The 18,356-nt window shown below is 42.9% G+C and overlaps 1 protein-coding gene across 1 annotated transcript in view; it reads left to right on the top strand.

Moving 5' to 3' along the window:
* plppr4a (phospholipid phosphatase related 4a) overlaps positions 1-18,356 on the top strand; it is an 89,216-nt gene that overhangs the window by 60,084 nt on the left and 10,776 nt on the right. Inside the window, exon 5 of the mRNA XM_038793923.1 lies at positions 17,384-17,441. Coding sequence (XP_038649851.1) covers positions 17,384-17,441 — 58 coding nt within the window. The remainder of the gene's footprint in view (positions 1-17,383; positions 17,442-18,356) is intronic.

An 18,356-nucleotide genomic window follows, 5' to 3' on the forward strand; every position in this document is an offset into this window, starting at 1 on the left:
CTCCACGCAGACGGTCATCCAAGTCCGAATTGAACCCAAGTCTCTGGCACTGTGAGGCAGCAGTGCTAACCACTGTGCCCATGTGCCACCCTATTACTAGCTCCGCAATCCCGTGGCTTCAATTTTGCTAAAGTCTATTCTGTGGTGCTATATCATAAGCGTTTTGAAAGTCCATATACACAACACCAACTACACTAGCCTGATCAACCCTCTTCATATTTCATCCTATCCATTATCCGTACCACCTCCTTCTATACTGTGATTATTAACATTGATCAATACCTTTTGTGACAATCACAGTTTGATAACTAGTAATCTATTGATTGTAAATCATTCTGGGATGATTTGAAGATATTAAAGACACCACAGAAAAAGAAAGTTCTTTATTAATCACTCATGACACTTTTGGAGAATTCTAATTGATTTGTGTGACATTATCCTTTAGAAACCTATAAGCATCTTTAATTTTCTAAATACACTTGAATATAATAAACCTCCAACATTTTCCTCACCAGGCACTTCAGAATTTCTAAAAATTAGACTTTTCTGGCATGTAAAGTTATTCTGCAGGTTTATAATAATGAATATAAAATAAAATGAGAAAATACACAAATCATGCATAATCTTTTACTGGGGCAATATTACCTGTGTGTGGGTGTAGCAAAACAGTATGACGTGGATATAATGTGTAAAAATATTCTGTCGGGGGATGCAGTATTTGTTGCCCATTTTTAATTGCCTTTGAGAAGGTGGTGGTGAGTTGCCTTCTTGAACCTTTGCAGTCCATCTGGTGTAAGGACACCGATTGTGCTATTAGGGAGGGAGTTCCAAGGTTTTGATGATGATGTAGTTCCATGTTAGAATGGTGTGTGGCTTGGAGGGAAACTTCAAGGTGGCTGTGGTCCCATGTGTCTGTTGCCCTTGTCTTTCTAGGTGTTAGAGGTTGTGAGTTTGGACGTTGCTGCTGAAGAAGCCTTGATGAGTTGTTGCAGTGCATCTTGTGGATGGTACACACTGCTGTTACTGTGTTGGAGCTAGTGAATGTTTATGGTGGTGGATGGGCTGCTTTGTCCTGGATGGTGTTGAACTTCTTGAGTGTTATTGGGACCGCCCTCATCCAGGCAAGGAAAGGCTGATGGACTTGAGGTTGTTCTCGTTAGAGAGAAGAAGGTTAAGAGGTGACTTAATAGAGGCATACAAAATGATCAGAGGGTTAGATAGGGTGGACAGTGAGAGCCTTCTCCCGCGGATGGAGGTGGCAAGCACGAGGGGACATAGCCTTAAATTGAGGGGTAATAGATATAGGACAGACGTCAGAGGTAGGTTTTTTACGCAAAGAGTGGTGAGGCCGTGGAATGCCCTACCTGCAACAGTAGTGAACTCGCCAACATTGTGGGCATTTAAAAGTTTATTGGATAAGCATATGGATGATAATGGCATAGTGTAGGTTAGATGGCCTTTAGTTTTTGACTTCCCATGTCGGTGCAACATCGTGGGCCGAAGGGCCTGTACTGCGTTGTATCGGTCTATGTTCTATGTTCTATGTACAGTCCTGACTTATGCTTTGTAGATGATGCAGGGTTTAAGGAGTCAGAAGGTGAGTTACTCACTGCTGGTTTCCCAGCCACTGACCTGCTTTTGTAGCCACAGTATTTATATAGCTGGTCCAATTCAGTTTCTGGTCAATGTTTCTTTTTCTTTTAAAAATCATTTAGAGTGCCCAATTCATTTTTTCCAATGAAGGGGCAATTTAGTGTGGCCAAGCCACCTACTCTGCACATCTTTGGGTTGTGGGGGCGAAACCCACGCAAACACGGGGAGAATGTGCAAACTCTACATAGACAATGGCCCAGAGCTGGGATCAAACTTGGGACCTTGGCATCGTGAGGCAGCAGTGCTCACCACTGCGCCATCGTGTTGCCCATAGGTTCTGGTCAATGCTGAGAGTGAGGGATTCAGTGTCGGTAATACCATTAACTGTCAAGGAGAGATGCTTATATTCTCTCATATTGGAGATCATCATTACGAGGCAATTGTTACTTACCACTTATCAGTCAAAGCCTGAATATTGTCTAGGTCCTGCTGCATGTGGACACAGACTGCTTCAGAATCTGAAGAGTTGCAAATGGTTCTCAACATTGCGCAATCATCAGTAGACTTCACTACTTCCAACCTTACGATGGAGGAAGAACATTGATAAAGTAGCTGAAGATGGTTAGGTCTAGGCCATACTCTGGGGAACTCTTGAAACCATTTCCTAGGGCTGTTTGGCCTACAAAAGCTTTTGCTATCCTCCTTTGTACTCGGCATGATTCCAACCAAAGGAGAGATTTCCCATGGATTCCCAGTGACTTCAACTTAGAGATCCGTGATCCCACACTGTGCAAAATATTATCTTGGTGTCAACTAATACAGTTGCCACAGTATTAATGTGGCTAGTCCGTGTGGTGTTGCTAAATTCAGGATGGTTGGCGTAGTGTTCACAAAGACAACAAAATAGCTTGAAATTGAACTAAACTATACATTTATTAACACTACTAATTTGGATTCGACATGTACTCCTAAATAATTCACAGTTGACTATTAACATATAAACTGCACTCATCTACAACTGTTATACTGTTATAAACTATGATCTGCTCTTTCCCACACTAACCGTCCTTCTGTCTATCTCTAGCTAATTCCTGCACTACTCTCCCAATAGGCTGAGCAACAATGCCTAATATACTTGTAGCTGTAGCTCCCTCTAGTGGCTGCTCTAGACATTTCATTAACCCTTGCAGTTCTTACAGTTATGATAATACCACATCCCCCTTTCTTTGTAAAAGAAAAATTATTATAAACTTTGGTTGTGATATTTTTCTTTGAATATTCCATTCCATGCAGGAACCTTACTATTAGCTAGTATTGATCATAAACTTGTTGTCAGTTTCTACATTCATTTGCAAATAACTGTTCCATCACTTTTGATGAAATGAATAACTATTACAGTCATCACAAATTTAGTCTTTTTGGTGGTCTTGTCTTTATTGTTGATCTTCTTAATGGTAACTTCAAAGTATGCAATTGCTCTTCCATATCTTCTTGCTGTATTGGTGTCAAGTAAGGATTGGGAAAGTCAATGTCCTTCAAGATGTTATCTGGATCAATAAAATTCTAATGTTGAGACTTAACATGATGTTTGATGTGCAACAGTGCTCTTCTGTTTCGTCTGAACATGTACCCTTGTTCAGTCTGAACTAAGTACGATCTGGGTGTGACTTGTCTTAGAACGTTTGCTATTTGTTGCCATCCACCATCAGGATTCTGAATGCATACAAAGTCACCTTCTTCTTTTAATTCAGGTAGAGGTTTTGTTTGTCTATCGTAGTCCTCTTTTAGCTTCTGTTTTCTTGATCTGATACAGTTGTGGGTCTCTTGATGATCAATATCTGGAATGGTTATCTCAGGTAATATGGTGCGAATTATTCTATCCATTAGCATCTGAGCAGGCGATAATCCAGTTGATAGTGGTGTTGCTCTGTATGTCAACAACACCAATGATAGATCTTGATTATCATCGATTCCTGTGCCAGCCACCCCAAACAGGCGTGGGAATGTGGCGACGAGGGGCTTTTCACAGTAACTTCATTTGAAGCCTACTTGTGACAATAAGCGATTTTCATTTAATTGCTTTGGGGAACAATTCCTACTCACTCCTCTGCTTTGTCATTTGACTGAGGACAACATAGGCTTGAAGTAATGTGATTGAAGTTGTATTTCTCTGCAAACAATGTCCTCTCCCAGCTTGAGAAACAAGGACCATTGTCAGAGACAACATGTAAAGGTATCCCATTGCGTGCAAAAATTGATTTTCTTGCCCTTATGACAGATCTTTCTGTCGAATCATTCAGCATCATCACCTCCGGATAGTTGAGTAATAGTCTATGGCAACAAGATAGTCACGGCCTTTAAAATAAAACAAATCCATGCCCAATTTGTTCCATGGACTGGTGACAATTTCCATTTCTTTCATGCTTTCTCTGCTCTGCACAGGCTGATGCATCTGGCAGATTGTGCATTCTTGTACATATTGATCAACATCTCTGTTGATTCCAGGCCAATATACTGACTGTCTAGCTCTTTTATGACACGTTTCAATGCCTTGATGACCCTTGTGAATCTGCTGCAGATTACTTGATGTAGACTGGCAGGAATTGCAATCCTATCTCCCTTGAGTAGGAAACCATCTATTACAGTAAGATCATCCTTTATACTTCAAAAGGCAGATCAATATCCATTGGACTACTCTACTTTGAGGTACTTCACCCTCTGGACCATCAAATCCTTTTATGTTTCGGCTTTGGTGATGCGTAGCTTTCGCTCAGACACTGAAAGTATCTCAGCAAAGAAAGGCTTGAGCTTCAACTATATTTATTATCTCTGTGTCTGATGTGTCAGCATCAGTGGTAGCTCTGGATAAGGTATTCTCAATGGGGTCGTTGACCCCATGCCAGTCAGTCAAAGTACTGGTTGCGTGAACCCTTTCAACTAGCTTCAATTTCTTTGCAAGCATCCATCCCAATTAACGATGACTAATCATCTTCCACTATCTCAAAGTCGATGGGCATTTCGATGTCACCATTTCTAACAAGGATCCTCTTGTGACTATAGTGTCACCATTGTAAATCAGTCAGTCACATTTCTTTATTAGTAGTGTCCTATGAGCTTGTCTCAATTTTCTTTTTGTGATAATATTTGTATGTGCTCCTGAATCAGGTCACCTGAGGAAGGAGCAGTGCTCCAAACGCTAGTGTTTGAAACAAACCTGTTGGACTTTAACCTGGTGTTGTAAGACTTCTTACTGTGCTCACCCCAGTCCAACGCCGGCATCTCCACATCATTGCAACAATTGAAGCATTGTTTGCTGTTTGTCAGACACTTTTTTAAACTGTGGGCATGGCCACAGCGTGTGCACATCATGTCACTCTCAAAATGGCCGCCAGCCGTTGTATGCAGTTTTCTTTGCTGCGACACAGCATTAATGGCATCAGCCACATTTCCCGATTTCACGCTCTTTTTGTTAGCCACAAACTCTGCATATTCTGAGGATGCCTTTTCACTGCCTTTGCACATATTAATCATGACTTCTAGCGGTAAAATCGGTCGTCTTAGAATTTTTGCACACAAACGTTCGTCATTTACCCCAAAAGCAATTTGTTCACGCAGCATTGAATCTGAAGCTGAGGAAACATTACAGGACTGCGCTCTTAACTTTAAAGCTGTTTTATAAAATCTACCCACTCCCCTCTTAACTGCAGCCTTTTTCTGAACATGTGGCGCTCATAGGTCTCATTCACCGGCTTCTTGCAGTGTGTATCGAACTTTTGTAGCACCATGTTATATTTTATTTTGTCTTCTTCCGCGGTATATTCAAAGGAATTATAAAGGAATTATAATGCTTGCGATCTAGCCACATTTAATAGGAGTGCTATTTTTCTTTGATCAGAGGCACTATCCAGTGTGGAGGCAGAAAGGAAAACTTCAAACTGCCGTTTAAAGAATGTCCAATTTTAACACAGTTTACTATTTGTCCTGAAGTGGTCAGGCTTCTTGAGACTCTCTATCTTCTGGTTTGCCTTAGACCATAAGACATAGGAGCAGAATTAGGCCACTCAGCCCATCGAGTCTCCTCCGCCATTCAATATGGCTCATTTTCTCATCCCCATTCTCCTGCCTTCTCACCATAACCCTTGATCTCCTTATTAATCAAGAACCTATCTATCTCTGTCTTAAAGACACTCGGTGATTTGGCCTCCACTGCCTTCTGCGGCAAAGAGTTCCACAGATTGACCACCCTCTGGCTGATGAAATTCCTCCCCATCTCTGTTTTAAAGGATCGTCCCTTTAGTCTGAGATTGTGTCCTCTGCCAGCGGAGATGGAGCCAGAGTCATTAGGGACATTTAAGCGACTCTTGGACAGGCCCATGATCAGCAGTAAATTGAAGGGGTGTAGGTTAGGTTGATCTTGGATGAGGATAAATGGTCGGCACAACATCGTGGGCTGAAGGGCCTGTACTTTGCTGTACTGTTCTATGTTCTATGTTCCTCTGGTTCTAGTTTCTCCTACAAGTGGAAACATCCTCTTCATGGCCATTCTATCCAGACCTCACAGTATCCTGTAAGTTTCAATAAGATCCCCCCTCATCCTTCTAAACGCCAACGAGTTTAGAAGATATTAAAAACACCACAGAAAAAGAAAGTTCTTTACTCATCACTCATGACACTTTTGGAGAATTCTAATTGATTTGCGTGACATTAGCTATCCTTTAGAAACCCACCGCATCTTTAATTTTCTAAACTATGATCTGCTCTTACTCACACTATCTTTACTTCTGTCTGTCTCTAGCTAACTCCTGCACTACACTCCCCACAAAGCTTAGCATCAATACCTTATATACTTGTAGCTGTAGCTTATTCTCGTGGCTACTCTAGACATTTCAGTAACCCTTGCAGCTCTTACAGTTACGATAATACCACAGTCCAGTTCAGTTTCTGATCAATGGTAACCCCCAGGTTGTTGATTGTGGGGGATTCAGCGATGGTAATGGCACTCTGATGAGTGAGATGATTGACAGACAGAAGCCCAGATTAAAAGACTTAATATACTGCAAAACTCAGAAATCTTAACAATCCGCGTTTTCTCCTTTTCAATAAGCATATGATGGGTTACCTGATGCTGACCTGCACCAGGGGGCCCTTTAAAGAACTGTCCATGACCTTGTTCCAAATCATAGCCTGCAGCTTCCAAGACTAGACTCCCACCCTCCAGCACACATTGAGGGGGATGACGGCCTGTAACTGGCCCTTGCCACTAACTGGCAGCAATTAGCGCATTATCAAGTGTGTGACTGTGACGGGCCCGGATGTCAGAACTCTGCTGACTTCCAGGTGTGTTTTATTCAGCCCGTAGTCTATGGTGGGCAGCACAAGTGGAAATGAGTAAATCCTAGTGACCTAACCACCTGCTCAGCAGACTGAATGGGTAAGATGATGAATTGCTGGTGGCTCACAAGCAGTGTGTCTATCACCTTGCCTGATCACCATAAGCATTGAAAACTGATTGACAGCTGAAAAGAGAGATGTTGCCAAAGCTCTACAGCCTGCACTTACCAGGACAAACACAAGAAGGCAAAATTTCAAATGATCACAAGTTATACGACAGAGAAAAGAATGATAATTAGTTGGCAAGTTGACTCCAATCAGCTGAGGGATTGCCATAGCGAAAGCAATGGGGGACTATAGGCTCCTCAAGCTCCCAGGTAGTTCAAAATATGTGCAAGGCTTGAACATAGAATCCCTGCAGTGCAGAAGGAGACCATTCAGCCTATCAAGTCTGTACCAACCCTCCGAAACAGCACTCTAGCAAGGCCCACCCCATCCCTGTAACCTAACCTGCATATCTTTGGACAGTAAGAGGCAATTTTAGCATGGCCAATCCACTTTACCTGCACATCTTTGGACTGTGGGAGGAAACCGGAGCACCCGGAGGAAATGCACGCCGACACTGGGAGAAAATGCAAACTCCACACAGACAGACACCCAAGGTCGGAATTGAACCTGGCCACCATATTCATTTTGCTTGCAGAGAATATGTCCCTGTGTGTGAATGTATGCAATGAGTTGAGCTCATAACATGGCTCATTTATGCTTGCTAGAAATGATATACATTAACAATATCTATTAACATATTTCAATAATGCCTGGGTTTCTTGCAGTGGGCCACCAATGAAAGCTAAAGAACGTCCAATCCATTATGGTGCTGCATACATTTCTGGCACACTTTAAGCAGGCGACCTCTTTGTCTGTAAAATGGACAAAACATAATCCAATTACTCCTGACTCCCCCCCGCCCCCATCCCCCATCCCATAGTTTGTTTTAGTGAGTCAGTTACAGTAGATTTCTTAGTAAATTTCTTGCGAGATATGAAAGAAAAATAGACTTTAATTAACATTTTATAAAAATCTGACAGTACAGCATCCAACTATGCTCCACCTTTCTCTTTAACTCAGTTACAATGACAGGTCCAGTCAGTCTGCCACATCTGACATTATTCTGCCAGGTATGTGACAAGAAGTGAATGGTGATATGTTAAATTGCTGCCCTTTATCTTGTCCGCATCATAGGCCATTTTCAATGGATGAGATTCATTTTAAAAATGGATACATGTATAGTGATAGGATCAAGCATTAATGATTGAATTACCAATAAGTGCTATCTAAGGGTCTCTACGAATATAGGAGGGAGATCGAGAACCTAGTGGCACGGTGCAATGACAACAATCTCTCCCTCAATGTCTGCAAAACTAAGGAGCTGGTCATCAACTTCAGAAAGCAAAGTGTTGTACACGCCCCGATCGACATTAATGGTGTTGAGGTGGAGATGGTTGACAGTTTCAAATTCCTAGGTGTAAACATCACCAACTAGTCTACCCATGTTGATGCTACGATCAAAAAAGCACAACGGCGCTATACTTCTTCAGGAATCTAAAGAAATTTGGCATGTCCACATTGACTCTTACCAATTTTTACAGACGCACCAAAGAAAGCATCTTATCTGGCTGCATTACAGTTTGGTATGGTAACTCCTCGGCCCAGGACCATCAGAAACTAGAGAGTCATGAACCCAGCCCAGTCCATCACACAAATCTGCCTCCCATCCATTGACTCTGTCTACAGCTCCTGCTGCCTTGGTAAAGCTGGTAGGGTAGTCAAAGGCCCCTCCCACCCAGGCTATTCTCTCTTCCAACCTCTTCTATGGGCAGAAGATACAAAAGTCTGAGAACACGCACCAACAGATTCAAAAACAGTTTCTTCCCCGCTGTTACCAAACTCCTGAATGGCCCTCTTATGGACTGAACTGATCTCTCTATGCATCTTCTCACTGTTGTACTACACTCTGTATGCTTCACCCGATGTCTATGTATTTACATTGTGTACTTATTGTGTGTCCTATGTTTTTCATGTGTGGAACGATCTGTTTGGACTGTACGCAGAACAATATTTTTCACTGTACCTCAGTAAACGTGACAATAAATCTATGCTTTTAATATTGAAGTAAACTAAAAGGAGCCATGTTCTGATCTCATTTAGACTGCTCAGACAAATGCCTAGTCTCTTTGATAGCTGTCAGATAGAGTTAAGCCTTTTTAACTCCGTTCCTGAAGGACTCATTTCTAATCATTTTCACACTCCTACTGTGAAGCGCAGGAGAGGGGAAGGAACACTAATCTAGGAAATGTCATGCTGGTACATTAAAGATACCCTTCTGTAATTAGCACTGAGACATATTGTGCTGCTGCCTGAAGGGAGATTTTGACTCTATTTAACCAACATTGTCCTTTTCTGAGGAGTGATGGGTCCAAAAAAGGCAGATCTCTATTCACCATCATTCATACTCATTAACAATTTACAGTTATATTGTGCATTTAATAAGGAAAATCACCTCCAGGCAAATCATGGAGGCTTCAGAAGGACGCCCCGTTGAGCCAAAGAAGGGAGATTAGACAGGGTGAATGAAAGGATGGGGAAAAGAGGTGGATTTTAAGAAGCAACTCAAAAGAAATGAAGGGGGCGGGGCAAAGAGGTTTAAGGAGGGAATTCCAGAAACAAAAATGGACAGTTAAAACACAGCTACCGTTTGTGGAGATTGACAGAGGGAGATGCACAAGAGGCTGAGGTCATGAGGACAACAAATTTGAGGAGTGGGTGATCAGCAGCCAATGTAGGTTAGCAAGAACGATGATGAATGGTGTGTAGAACTTGGTGTGGGAGCGAATATGAAAAGCAGCTGGATGAATTGAAAATGATGGCAAGTGGGTAATGGGAGATAGGCAAGCAGAGCGTTACCCACCTTCACGAGCAAAAAGCATTCACTAATAGAGAAACATTAAATGAAACATTTTGGTCATGAAGAGGAATTTTGTGAAACTTCCAAGACTGGCACATGTAACTAGTGGCTATTTTATGACCCACCTTCTGTACTGGGTGTAAAAAGGTAACTGTACCCTGCAACAATCATTTTCCATTCGGAAAATTATTAGGTACATTGATGTTTAATACAATTCATATATAAAGTACACTTGAATACTGTCATCATTAGTGTTGTTTTATATAAATTTGTGGTGACCCTCATGAACGCAGTTACAGTAGCTCTGTACACCATCAAAAGCAATGGCGATCATAAAAATGCTGGATTAATGCGATATTAATCACCACTCGACTATTACAAACTGTATATTACAAACTGTATGTACCAAAATATTATTCAAATGCTCAGCAGGGTAAATTATACACAAAATAACACCTATGAATCATAGAATCATTGAATTTACAGTGCAGAAGGAGGCCATTCGACCCATCGAGTCTGCACCGGCCCTTGGAAAGGGCACCCTACACCTCCACCCTATCCCCGTAACCCAGTAGCCCCACCTAACCTTTTTGGACATTAAGGGCAATTTAACATGGCCAATCCACCTAACCTGCACATCTTTGGACTGTGGGAGGAAACCGGAGCACCCGGAGGAAACCCACGCAGACACGGGGAGAACATGCAGACTCCGCACAGCCAGTGACCCAAGCCGGGAATCAAATCTGGGACTCTGGAGCTGTGAAACAACAATGCTAACCATTGTGCTACCATGCCACCCGTGAACTCAATAGACAATAATTGTGAAAGAAATAATCAGTTAAAAAACAGTTAACGATAACAAGCCATGATTTAATTTTGGAAACATTAAATAATATGTCGTGCCCTTCTGTGTCCAGTTGAATTTATATTAGATATTAGAAGTACACATTTCCTGACACCTCAATGCTCACAGCAATATATTCTGATCAGTTTTACAGGAGACTGTAGTATATATTTGACACTGGACCAGTCAGCAGCATAGTGTTCTTACTGATGATAATCAGGGTCTAATATGTCATTCCAGGAAATTCAAGGCTAATAAAGTCAATTCAGCTATTTTCTTGCTCCATTTTTTGAATTGCTACCGGAGAGGGCAGGATTTGTAAAATAGGGTCAGACACCGGACACCCAGATGATTTTCAGGTCCCGAAACCACGTCATCTTTGCAACACTGTTTGAAAATGTTGGGCTTGATTGGGCACCCAATTAAAAGCAGCTAGTGCCTCCAGGAGGTGGGAACAGCTCTCCTGGTGCCAGCGGCAAAGGCCGCTATGCTGGGGGGTCACTGCAGCCTTTCTGAGGAGGAGCAGACAGCTAACGATAGAATCAGGAGGATAAAGGCAGTGCAAAGTGGCCATGGGCACCAACTCGCGTTACAATGCTCGACCCAGTGTGAGTTGAATCCTCAAATTTCATGAACAAACACTGATGAAAATTAACTGGACAGGCGAGATGTCCTGTTTATCTTGAAGAACGTTTGAAAATCCCGTTCTAGTCTGGGCAGGCCTCTTAATAAGTTCACAAAGGCACTTAATGGGCTAGGTTTTGAACAAGGTTGAATCTATGTCAGGAGTCTGGGAAGAAAAGTATAATTAATTGGGGAAAGGTAGCAGTTAATCTTGGCTAAGTTGAAGTACGCTCTGAGTCAATAGGTTGTAGGATTAAGCTCCATTCCAGAAACTTGAGTATATAATTTATGCTGCCACTTCAATCTGATACTGAGGGAATTCAGCAAATGGAGGTGTTTTAAATTATTTCATGGGTTGTAGGTGTCCAGAAGACCAGAAGGCATAGGAGCAGAATTAGGCCGCTCAGCCCATTGAGTCTGCTCCGCCATTCAATCATGGCTGATATTTTCTCATCCCCATTCTCTTGCCTTCTCCCCATAACCTTTGATTCCCTTATTGATCAAGAACATATCTATTTCTGTCTTAAAGACACTCAGTGAATTGGCCTCCACGGCTTTCTGTGGCAAAGAGTTCCACAGATTCACCACCCTCTCGCTGAAGAAATTCCTTCTCACCTCTGTTTTAAAGGATTGTCCCTTTAGTCTGAGATGGTGTCCTCTGGTTCTAGTTTTTCCTACAAGTGGAAACATCCTCTCCACATCCACTCTATCCAGGCCTCGCAGTATCTTGTACGTTTCAATATGATCCCCTCTCATCCTTCTAAACTCCAACGAGTACAGACCCAGAGTCCTCAAACGTTACTCATATGACAAGTTCTTCTTTCCAGGGATCATTCTTGTGAACCTCCTCTGGACACTTTCCAAAGCCAGCACATCCTTCCTTAGGTACGGGGCCCAAAACTACTCACAATACTCCAAATGGGGTCTGACCACAGCCTTAAACAGCTTCAGAAGTACATCTCTGGTCTTGTAGTCTAGCCCTCTTGACATGAATGGTAACATTGCATTTGCCTTCTTAACTGCCGACTGAACCTGCACGTAAACCTTGAGAGAATCGTGAACAAGGACTCCCAAGTCCCTTTGTGCTTCTGCTTTCCGAAGCATTTCCCCATTTAGAAAATAGTCTATGCCTAAATTCCTCCTTCCAAAGTGCATAACCTCACACTTTTCCACATTGTATTTCATTTGCCACTTCATTGCCCACTCTCCTAGCTTGTCCAAGTCCTTCTGCAGCCCCCTTGCTTCCTCAATACTACCTGTCCCTCTACAGATCTTTGTATCATCTGCAAACTTAGCAACAGTGCCTTCAGTACCTTCTTCCAGATCATTAATGTATATTGTAAAAAGTTGTGGTCCCAGCACAACTGTGTCGCAGGCGAGGCCAGCATTTATTGCTCATCCTTAATGGCCCTTGTGAAGGTGTTAGTGAGCTGCTGCAGTTCATGAGGTGTAGGAAAACCCATAGTGTCATGAGGAAGGAAATTCCAGCATTCTGACCCAATGGAGGTGAAGGAACAGTGATATATTTCAGGTCCGAATGTTTTGTGGCTTGGAGGGAAACTTACAGGTGGTGGTATTCCCATTGTCTATTGCCCTTGTCCTTTAGGTGATAGAGATCGCAGGTTTGGAGTGTGCTATTGATGGAGCCTTGGTGAGTCGCTGCAGTGTATCTTGTAAGCTGAGTCCACAAACGATGTGGAGCTGAGTCCACAAAAGATCAGCCATGATCTCATTGAATGGTGGAGCGGGCTCGAAGGGCCAGATGGCCTACTCCTGCTCCTGGTTCCTATGTTCTTATGTAACTGGTACTCACTGCTCCCACTGTGTGTCAGTGGTGGAGGGAGTGAATGCTTAAGGTGGTGGATGGCACCAGTTAAGTAGGCCACTTTGTCCTGGATGGTGTCAAGCTTCCTCAATGTTGTAGGAACTGCACTCAGCCAGACAACTGGAGAGGATTTCATCACATTCCTGTTTTGTTCTTTGGGAAATCAGGCAGTGAGTTACTTGTTGTAGAATTCCCAGCCTCTGACTTTCTCTTCCTCAGGATTCACCTGAGGAAGGAGCAGTGCTTCAAACGCTAGTGAATTGAAACAAACCTGTTAGACTTTAACCTGGTGTTGTAAGACTTCTTACTGTGCTCACCCCAGTCCAACGCCTCATCTCCACATCATTTCTCTTGAAGCCACTGTATTTCTATAGCTGGACCAGTTCAGTTTCTGGTCAATGACCATGCCCCACAATATTGATAGAGGGAATTCAGAGATAGTAATGACATTGAATCACATTGGAAGATGGTTAGGTAATCTCTTGTTGGAGATGGTCATCACCCAGCACTTGTGTGACATTAATGTTACATGCCATTTATCAGCCAAAGCTTGAATGTTGCCCGGGTCTTCTCGTATATGGACATAGACTGCTTCAATATCTAGGAGTCACAAATGGCGTTGATCTAGTGATAGAGGGAAGGTAATTGATGAAGCAGCTGAAGATGAAGGGAAAATAATTTTAAGGTGATTGGAGGAAGGTTTCGGGGAGATGTCAGAGGTCGGTTCTTTACACAGAGAGTGGTGGCTGTGTGGAATGCACTGCCAGCGGAGATGGTGGAGGCAGAGTCATTAGGGACATTTAAGCAACTCTTAGATAGGCACATGGACAGCAGTAAATTGAAAGGGTGTAGGTTAGGTTGCTCTTAGATTAGGATAAATGGTTGGCGCAACATCGTGGGCTGAAGGGCCTGTACTGTACTGTTCTATGTTCTATGAATGGGCTTCAGACACCAGCTGACAAACTTCACAGCGATGTCCAAGGACGGAGGTGATTGATCTCTAACAAGCACAACCATTTTTCTTTGTGCTATGCATGGCTGCAAGCCGTGGGGAGGTTTATCTCTAATGCAAATTGATTTCAGTTTTGCTGGGATTCCTTGATGCCACACTTGGTTCAGTGCTGCCATGATGTCACTCTCAGCTCACCTCTTGAGTTCAGCTCATTTGTCCAGGTTTAGACAAAGGCTGTATTAAAGTCAGGGGTTCAGTGGCCCCGGTAGATTCTAAACTGCATGTCAATGAACAGATTATTGCTGAGAAGTGTTGCTTGATAGCACTGTTGATGACCCCTTCCATTACTTTGCTGATGATCGAAGGTAGACTGATGGGACGGTAATTGGCCAAATTGGATTTGTCCTGCTTTTTGTGGACAGGACGAACCTGGGAAAATGTCCACATTGCTGGGTAGATGTCAGTGTTGTATCTGCACTTGGAACAGCTTGGCCACGGATGCAGCTAATTCTTGAGCACAATTTTTCTGTATTACTGTTGGAATGTTGTCAGGACTGATAGCCTTAGCAGCATCCAGTGCCTTTAACTGGTTCTTGATATCGCGTGGAGTGAATCAAATTGGCTACAGACTGTCATTTGGATTGGATTGGATTGGATTTGTTTATTGTCACGTGTACCGAGGTACAGTGAAAAGTATTTTTCTGCAAGCAGCTCAACAGATCATTCAGTACATGGAAGAAAAGGGACTAAAACAAAATTCAAGAAAATACATGAGAATACATAATAGGGCAACACAAGATATACAATGTAACTACATAAGCATTGGCATCGGTTGAAGCATACAGGGTGTAGTGTTAATGAGGTCAGTCAATAAGAGGGTCATTTAGGAGCCTGGTGACAGTGGGGAAGAAGCTGTTTTTGAGTCTGTTCGTGCGTGTTCTCAAACTTCTGTATCTCCTGCCCGATGAAAGAAGTTGGAAAAGTGAGTTTGTGAATTTGTGATGCTGGGGACCTCAGAAGCAAGCTGAGATGGACCATTCACTCAGTCAGTACCTCTGGCTGAAGATGGGTGCAAATTCTTTGGCCGGGATTCTCCGATCCCACGCCGGGTCGGAGAATCACCTGGGGGAGACGTGAGAATCGCGCCACGCCGCTCCGTTGCCGGGCGGCCGATTCTCCGGCGACCGGAGAATAGGCGGCAATCACGCCCACGGAGTCTCTGCCGCGCCGGTCAGGGGCCGTTGAAAGCGGCCTCCCGCTGATTCACCACGCATTGACTGGCCAAGTGCCCATCGAGTTCGGCCGAGTTCCGCCGGCATGGGTTACATATAGTCCTACCCGGCGGGACCTCGGAGTTCTGGCTGTGGGGGCTGTCCTGGAAGGGGGGGGTTCTGACTCCGGCGAGGGGCGTTCACGGTGGCCAGGCCCGCGATCGGGCCTACCGGTCGATGGGCGGGCTAATCGTGGGGGGGGGGGGTCTAACTTCCTCTGCGTCGGGTCCCTGTAGGGCTCTGCCATATTGCCCGGGGGGCCGGTGCGGAGACGGAAACCCACGCGCATGCGCGGACCCGTGCTGGCCATGGTGCACATGTGCGGACTCGCGCCTGCCGTGATCTCGCCAGCGGTGTCATGTGATGACATGTGCTCATTAATTTTCTCGAACAGTTACTCATTACATCCCATGTCATTTTAATTTTCCTTATTAAAGATACATACGCAGAAACAACAACACAATTGAAGAAGGAATAATGATCATTATTGTGCAGTGTGGAAGAATACCCTTGGTACCAGTGATGGGGAAATGATCCATTTCTCAGCTGGCCACTCTTACCTTGGATAATACAGAATATATGAATTTTAACATGAATTTTGAGGAACTTGCAAGTTTTTAACACAAGAGTGAATTTTTCAGTGCTTCAGCACCTGAGATCTTGGACTTTCAGGAATAGGCAGTGGCTTATAGACAACCTGGTCTGAAGTCATGTCAATCTGCTCACTTTTTCACTGACTGACACAGGAAGCGGAAACTTCTGTATCCTGCAGCAGCACTCTATTGGCATGTTAGTTCAGACCAGTATGTTCAGATGCCAAAATCTACTTGATACCATAGCAAAATGTTCTTTCTTGATACATTCAAGACAGATCACCTTAAGAGGCTCATTGGAGAGGCACTAAAGCTGCGTTCAAACGCAGCTGCTAAAAACAAGCCCACAGATGATTTCTGAGTCATTTATTTGCTTACATCTAGACCTGCCGTGTGACAGTTCACTTCAGTATAGCCTGATGATATTTTTCAGCAGTGACCTTTTTAGGATATTACAGTTGGAAAATATTGGCGGTTGTTCAAAATTCAATATTTAATACCAACAGACGGAAGGTTCATCACTGCTAACATGGCAATGTGACATGTGATGTAAATAACTACACGGTCATGCAGAAAGCCACTAGGTCATGGAATAAGATACCATCTCAGCCGAAAAGAGCAGTGTTTGCTTAATTACGTGGCTGTAAGATGGAGAAGGCTGACAAATTCAACAGAAAGGCAGCGACTGAAAATGACTTAATAATTAAACTACTACACTTTATTTCCTGGTGGAGATTTGTTGAATGTCAGACAATAAAGATGATGAAAAATTGTGCGTCACCTTAAAACTGATGATTTAAAAGTCTGTCGGCTGTGATGGAAAAATATTAACACCACTTCTAAGAGGTTAAATCTTTTCAATTCCCATTTTCTCAAAAATCAATAATGTCAGGTCGCAAGTGTGGAAGATTATTGCCATCAGTAAAACGTGCCTCAGATGATACATTTCTCGAGGTAGCAGAAATGCTCTGATTGATGACCTGTTGCGTATATGTTGAAGAGTCACTGACTATCTTCGAGAGACAAACTTATGTCTCTAATTAGCACATGCTACGCTGTACTCTCGATAAAATGTAGCATATGACACCCATTATAAAATATGAAGAAAAAAAATCTGTAAAAGATAAATTTAATTAGTTTTAGGCCTGTTATCCTGTGCAGATCTAATGGTTAATTGTCCTGTCTTATTACATAGCACAGGGAAATGCTTGGGCAAATTAACAAAATTAACAGCAGCTACAGAATGAAGCTACTTAGGTGGTGTATAACCCGGTTCAATTACACTCCTCTCTTAAATTGAAATTATTCTGCACTACGATAATGCCCTAAATAAGCGACTAAAACATCAACAGCATAATTAAATTGTTGTTTTCTCCTCTTTGCAGAAAATCCTTCCCATCCCAGCACGCTACGCTTGCAGCATTCGCAGCTGTGTATGTTTCTGTAAGTAATCAGAGCTGTCTTGTGTGATCCACAGTGTCATAATCAGTACAGAGTTAAATCTGTCAATTAATAATGAACTGTGAGTAAGATCTTGCTCTGCTATGTAAATTAGCTGCAACCCTCATTAGTAGGTGAAATGATCAGTGTGAAAATTAGGAAGAATTTAGATATGAACATATCAAATTGATGTGCAGGAAAAGACCAGCTGGTTCACTGATCCACACCATCATGATTAAACATCGCCATGTATTCTCCGCAGAAGAGGCAGAAAAAGAGAGAAACGTGGCCAGTAAAGGAAGATTCTTCCCCATCTCCCACAATCAAACCCAGTCCAGTAGTTCACATGAACTGAGTGTTATCAGAGAAGACACTTTTCGTCCATATGAAAGTATTTCTGCCGCAGTCAAGAACCTGTTCTCTTGAAGGCAGAGAATCAGCAGCCGAAATGTCAGCTGGCATCGTATTCTAGAGACCCAACACTCTCTGGCAAAAGGAGAACTGCGTAACATCCTACAACTTAAACTCCTGTCCCTTGGTCCTTCTCAGAAATTACTTTTGCAGCTTATCATAGAAGCATGCAATTGAAGGAGACCTTTACTCGATAAAGATTCTTATGTCTGTGCTGGCTCTTTGCAAGACTACCCAATTCATCCCACCGCCCTGCAGTGCTATAACATTTTTCCCTACAAGTATCACAAAAGAGATTATCTGGTCATTATCACATTGCCATTTGTGGCAATTGGCTGCTGTGTTTTTCAAATTACAACAGTGATTACATTTCAAAAGCACTTCATTGGCTTTGTGACATCTGGAGGCCATGAAAAATGCAATATAAATGCACGCCATTTTTATTTATCCAATTCCCTTTTGGAAGTTAGTATTGAATCCAGTTCCATCACCCTCTCAATGTCCACA

The sequence above is a fragment of the Scyliorhinus canicula genome, chromosome 4 (genome assembly GCF_902713615.1).
Source record: "Scyliorhinus canicula chromosome 4, sScyCan1.1, whole genome shotgun sequence".
Lineage (NCBI taxonomy): Eukaryota > Metazoa > Chordata > Chondrichthyes > Carcharhiniformes > Scyliorhinidae > Scyliorhinus > Scyliorhinus canicula.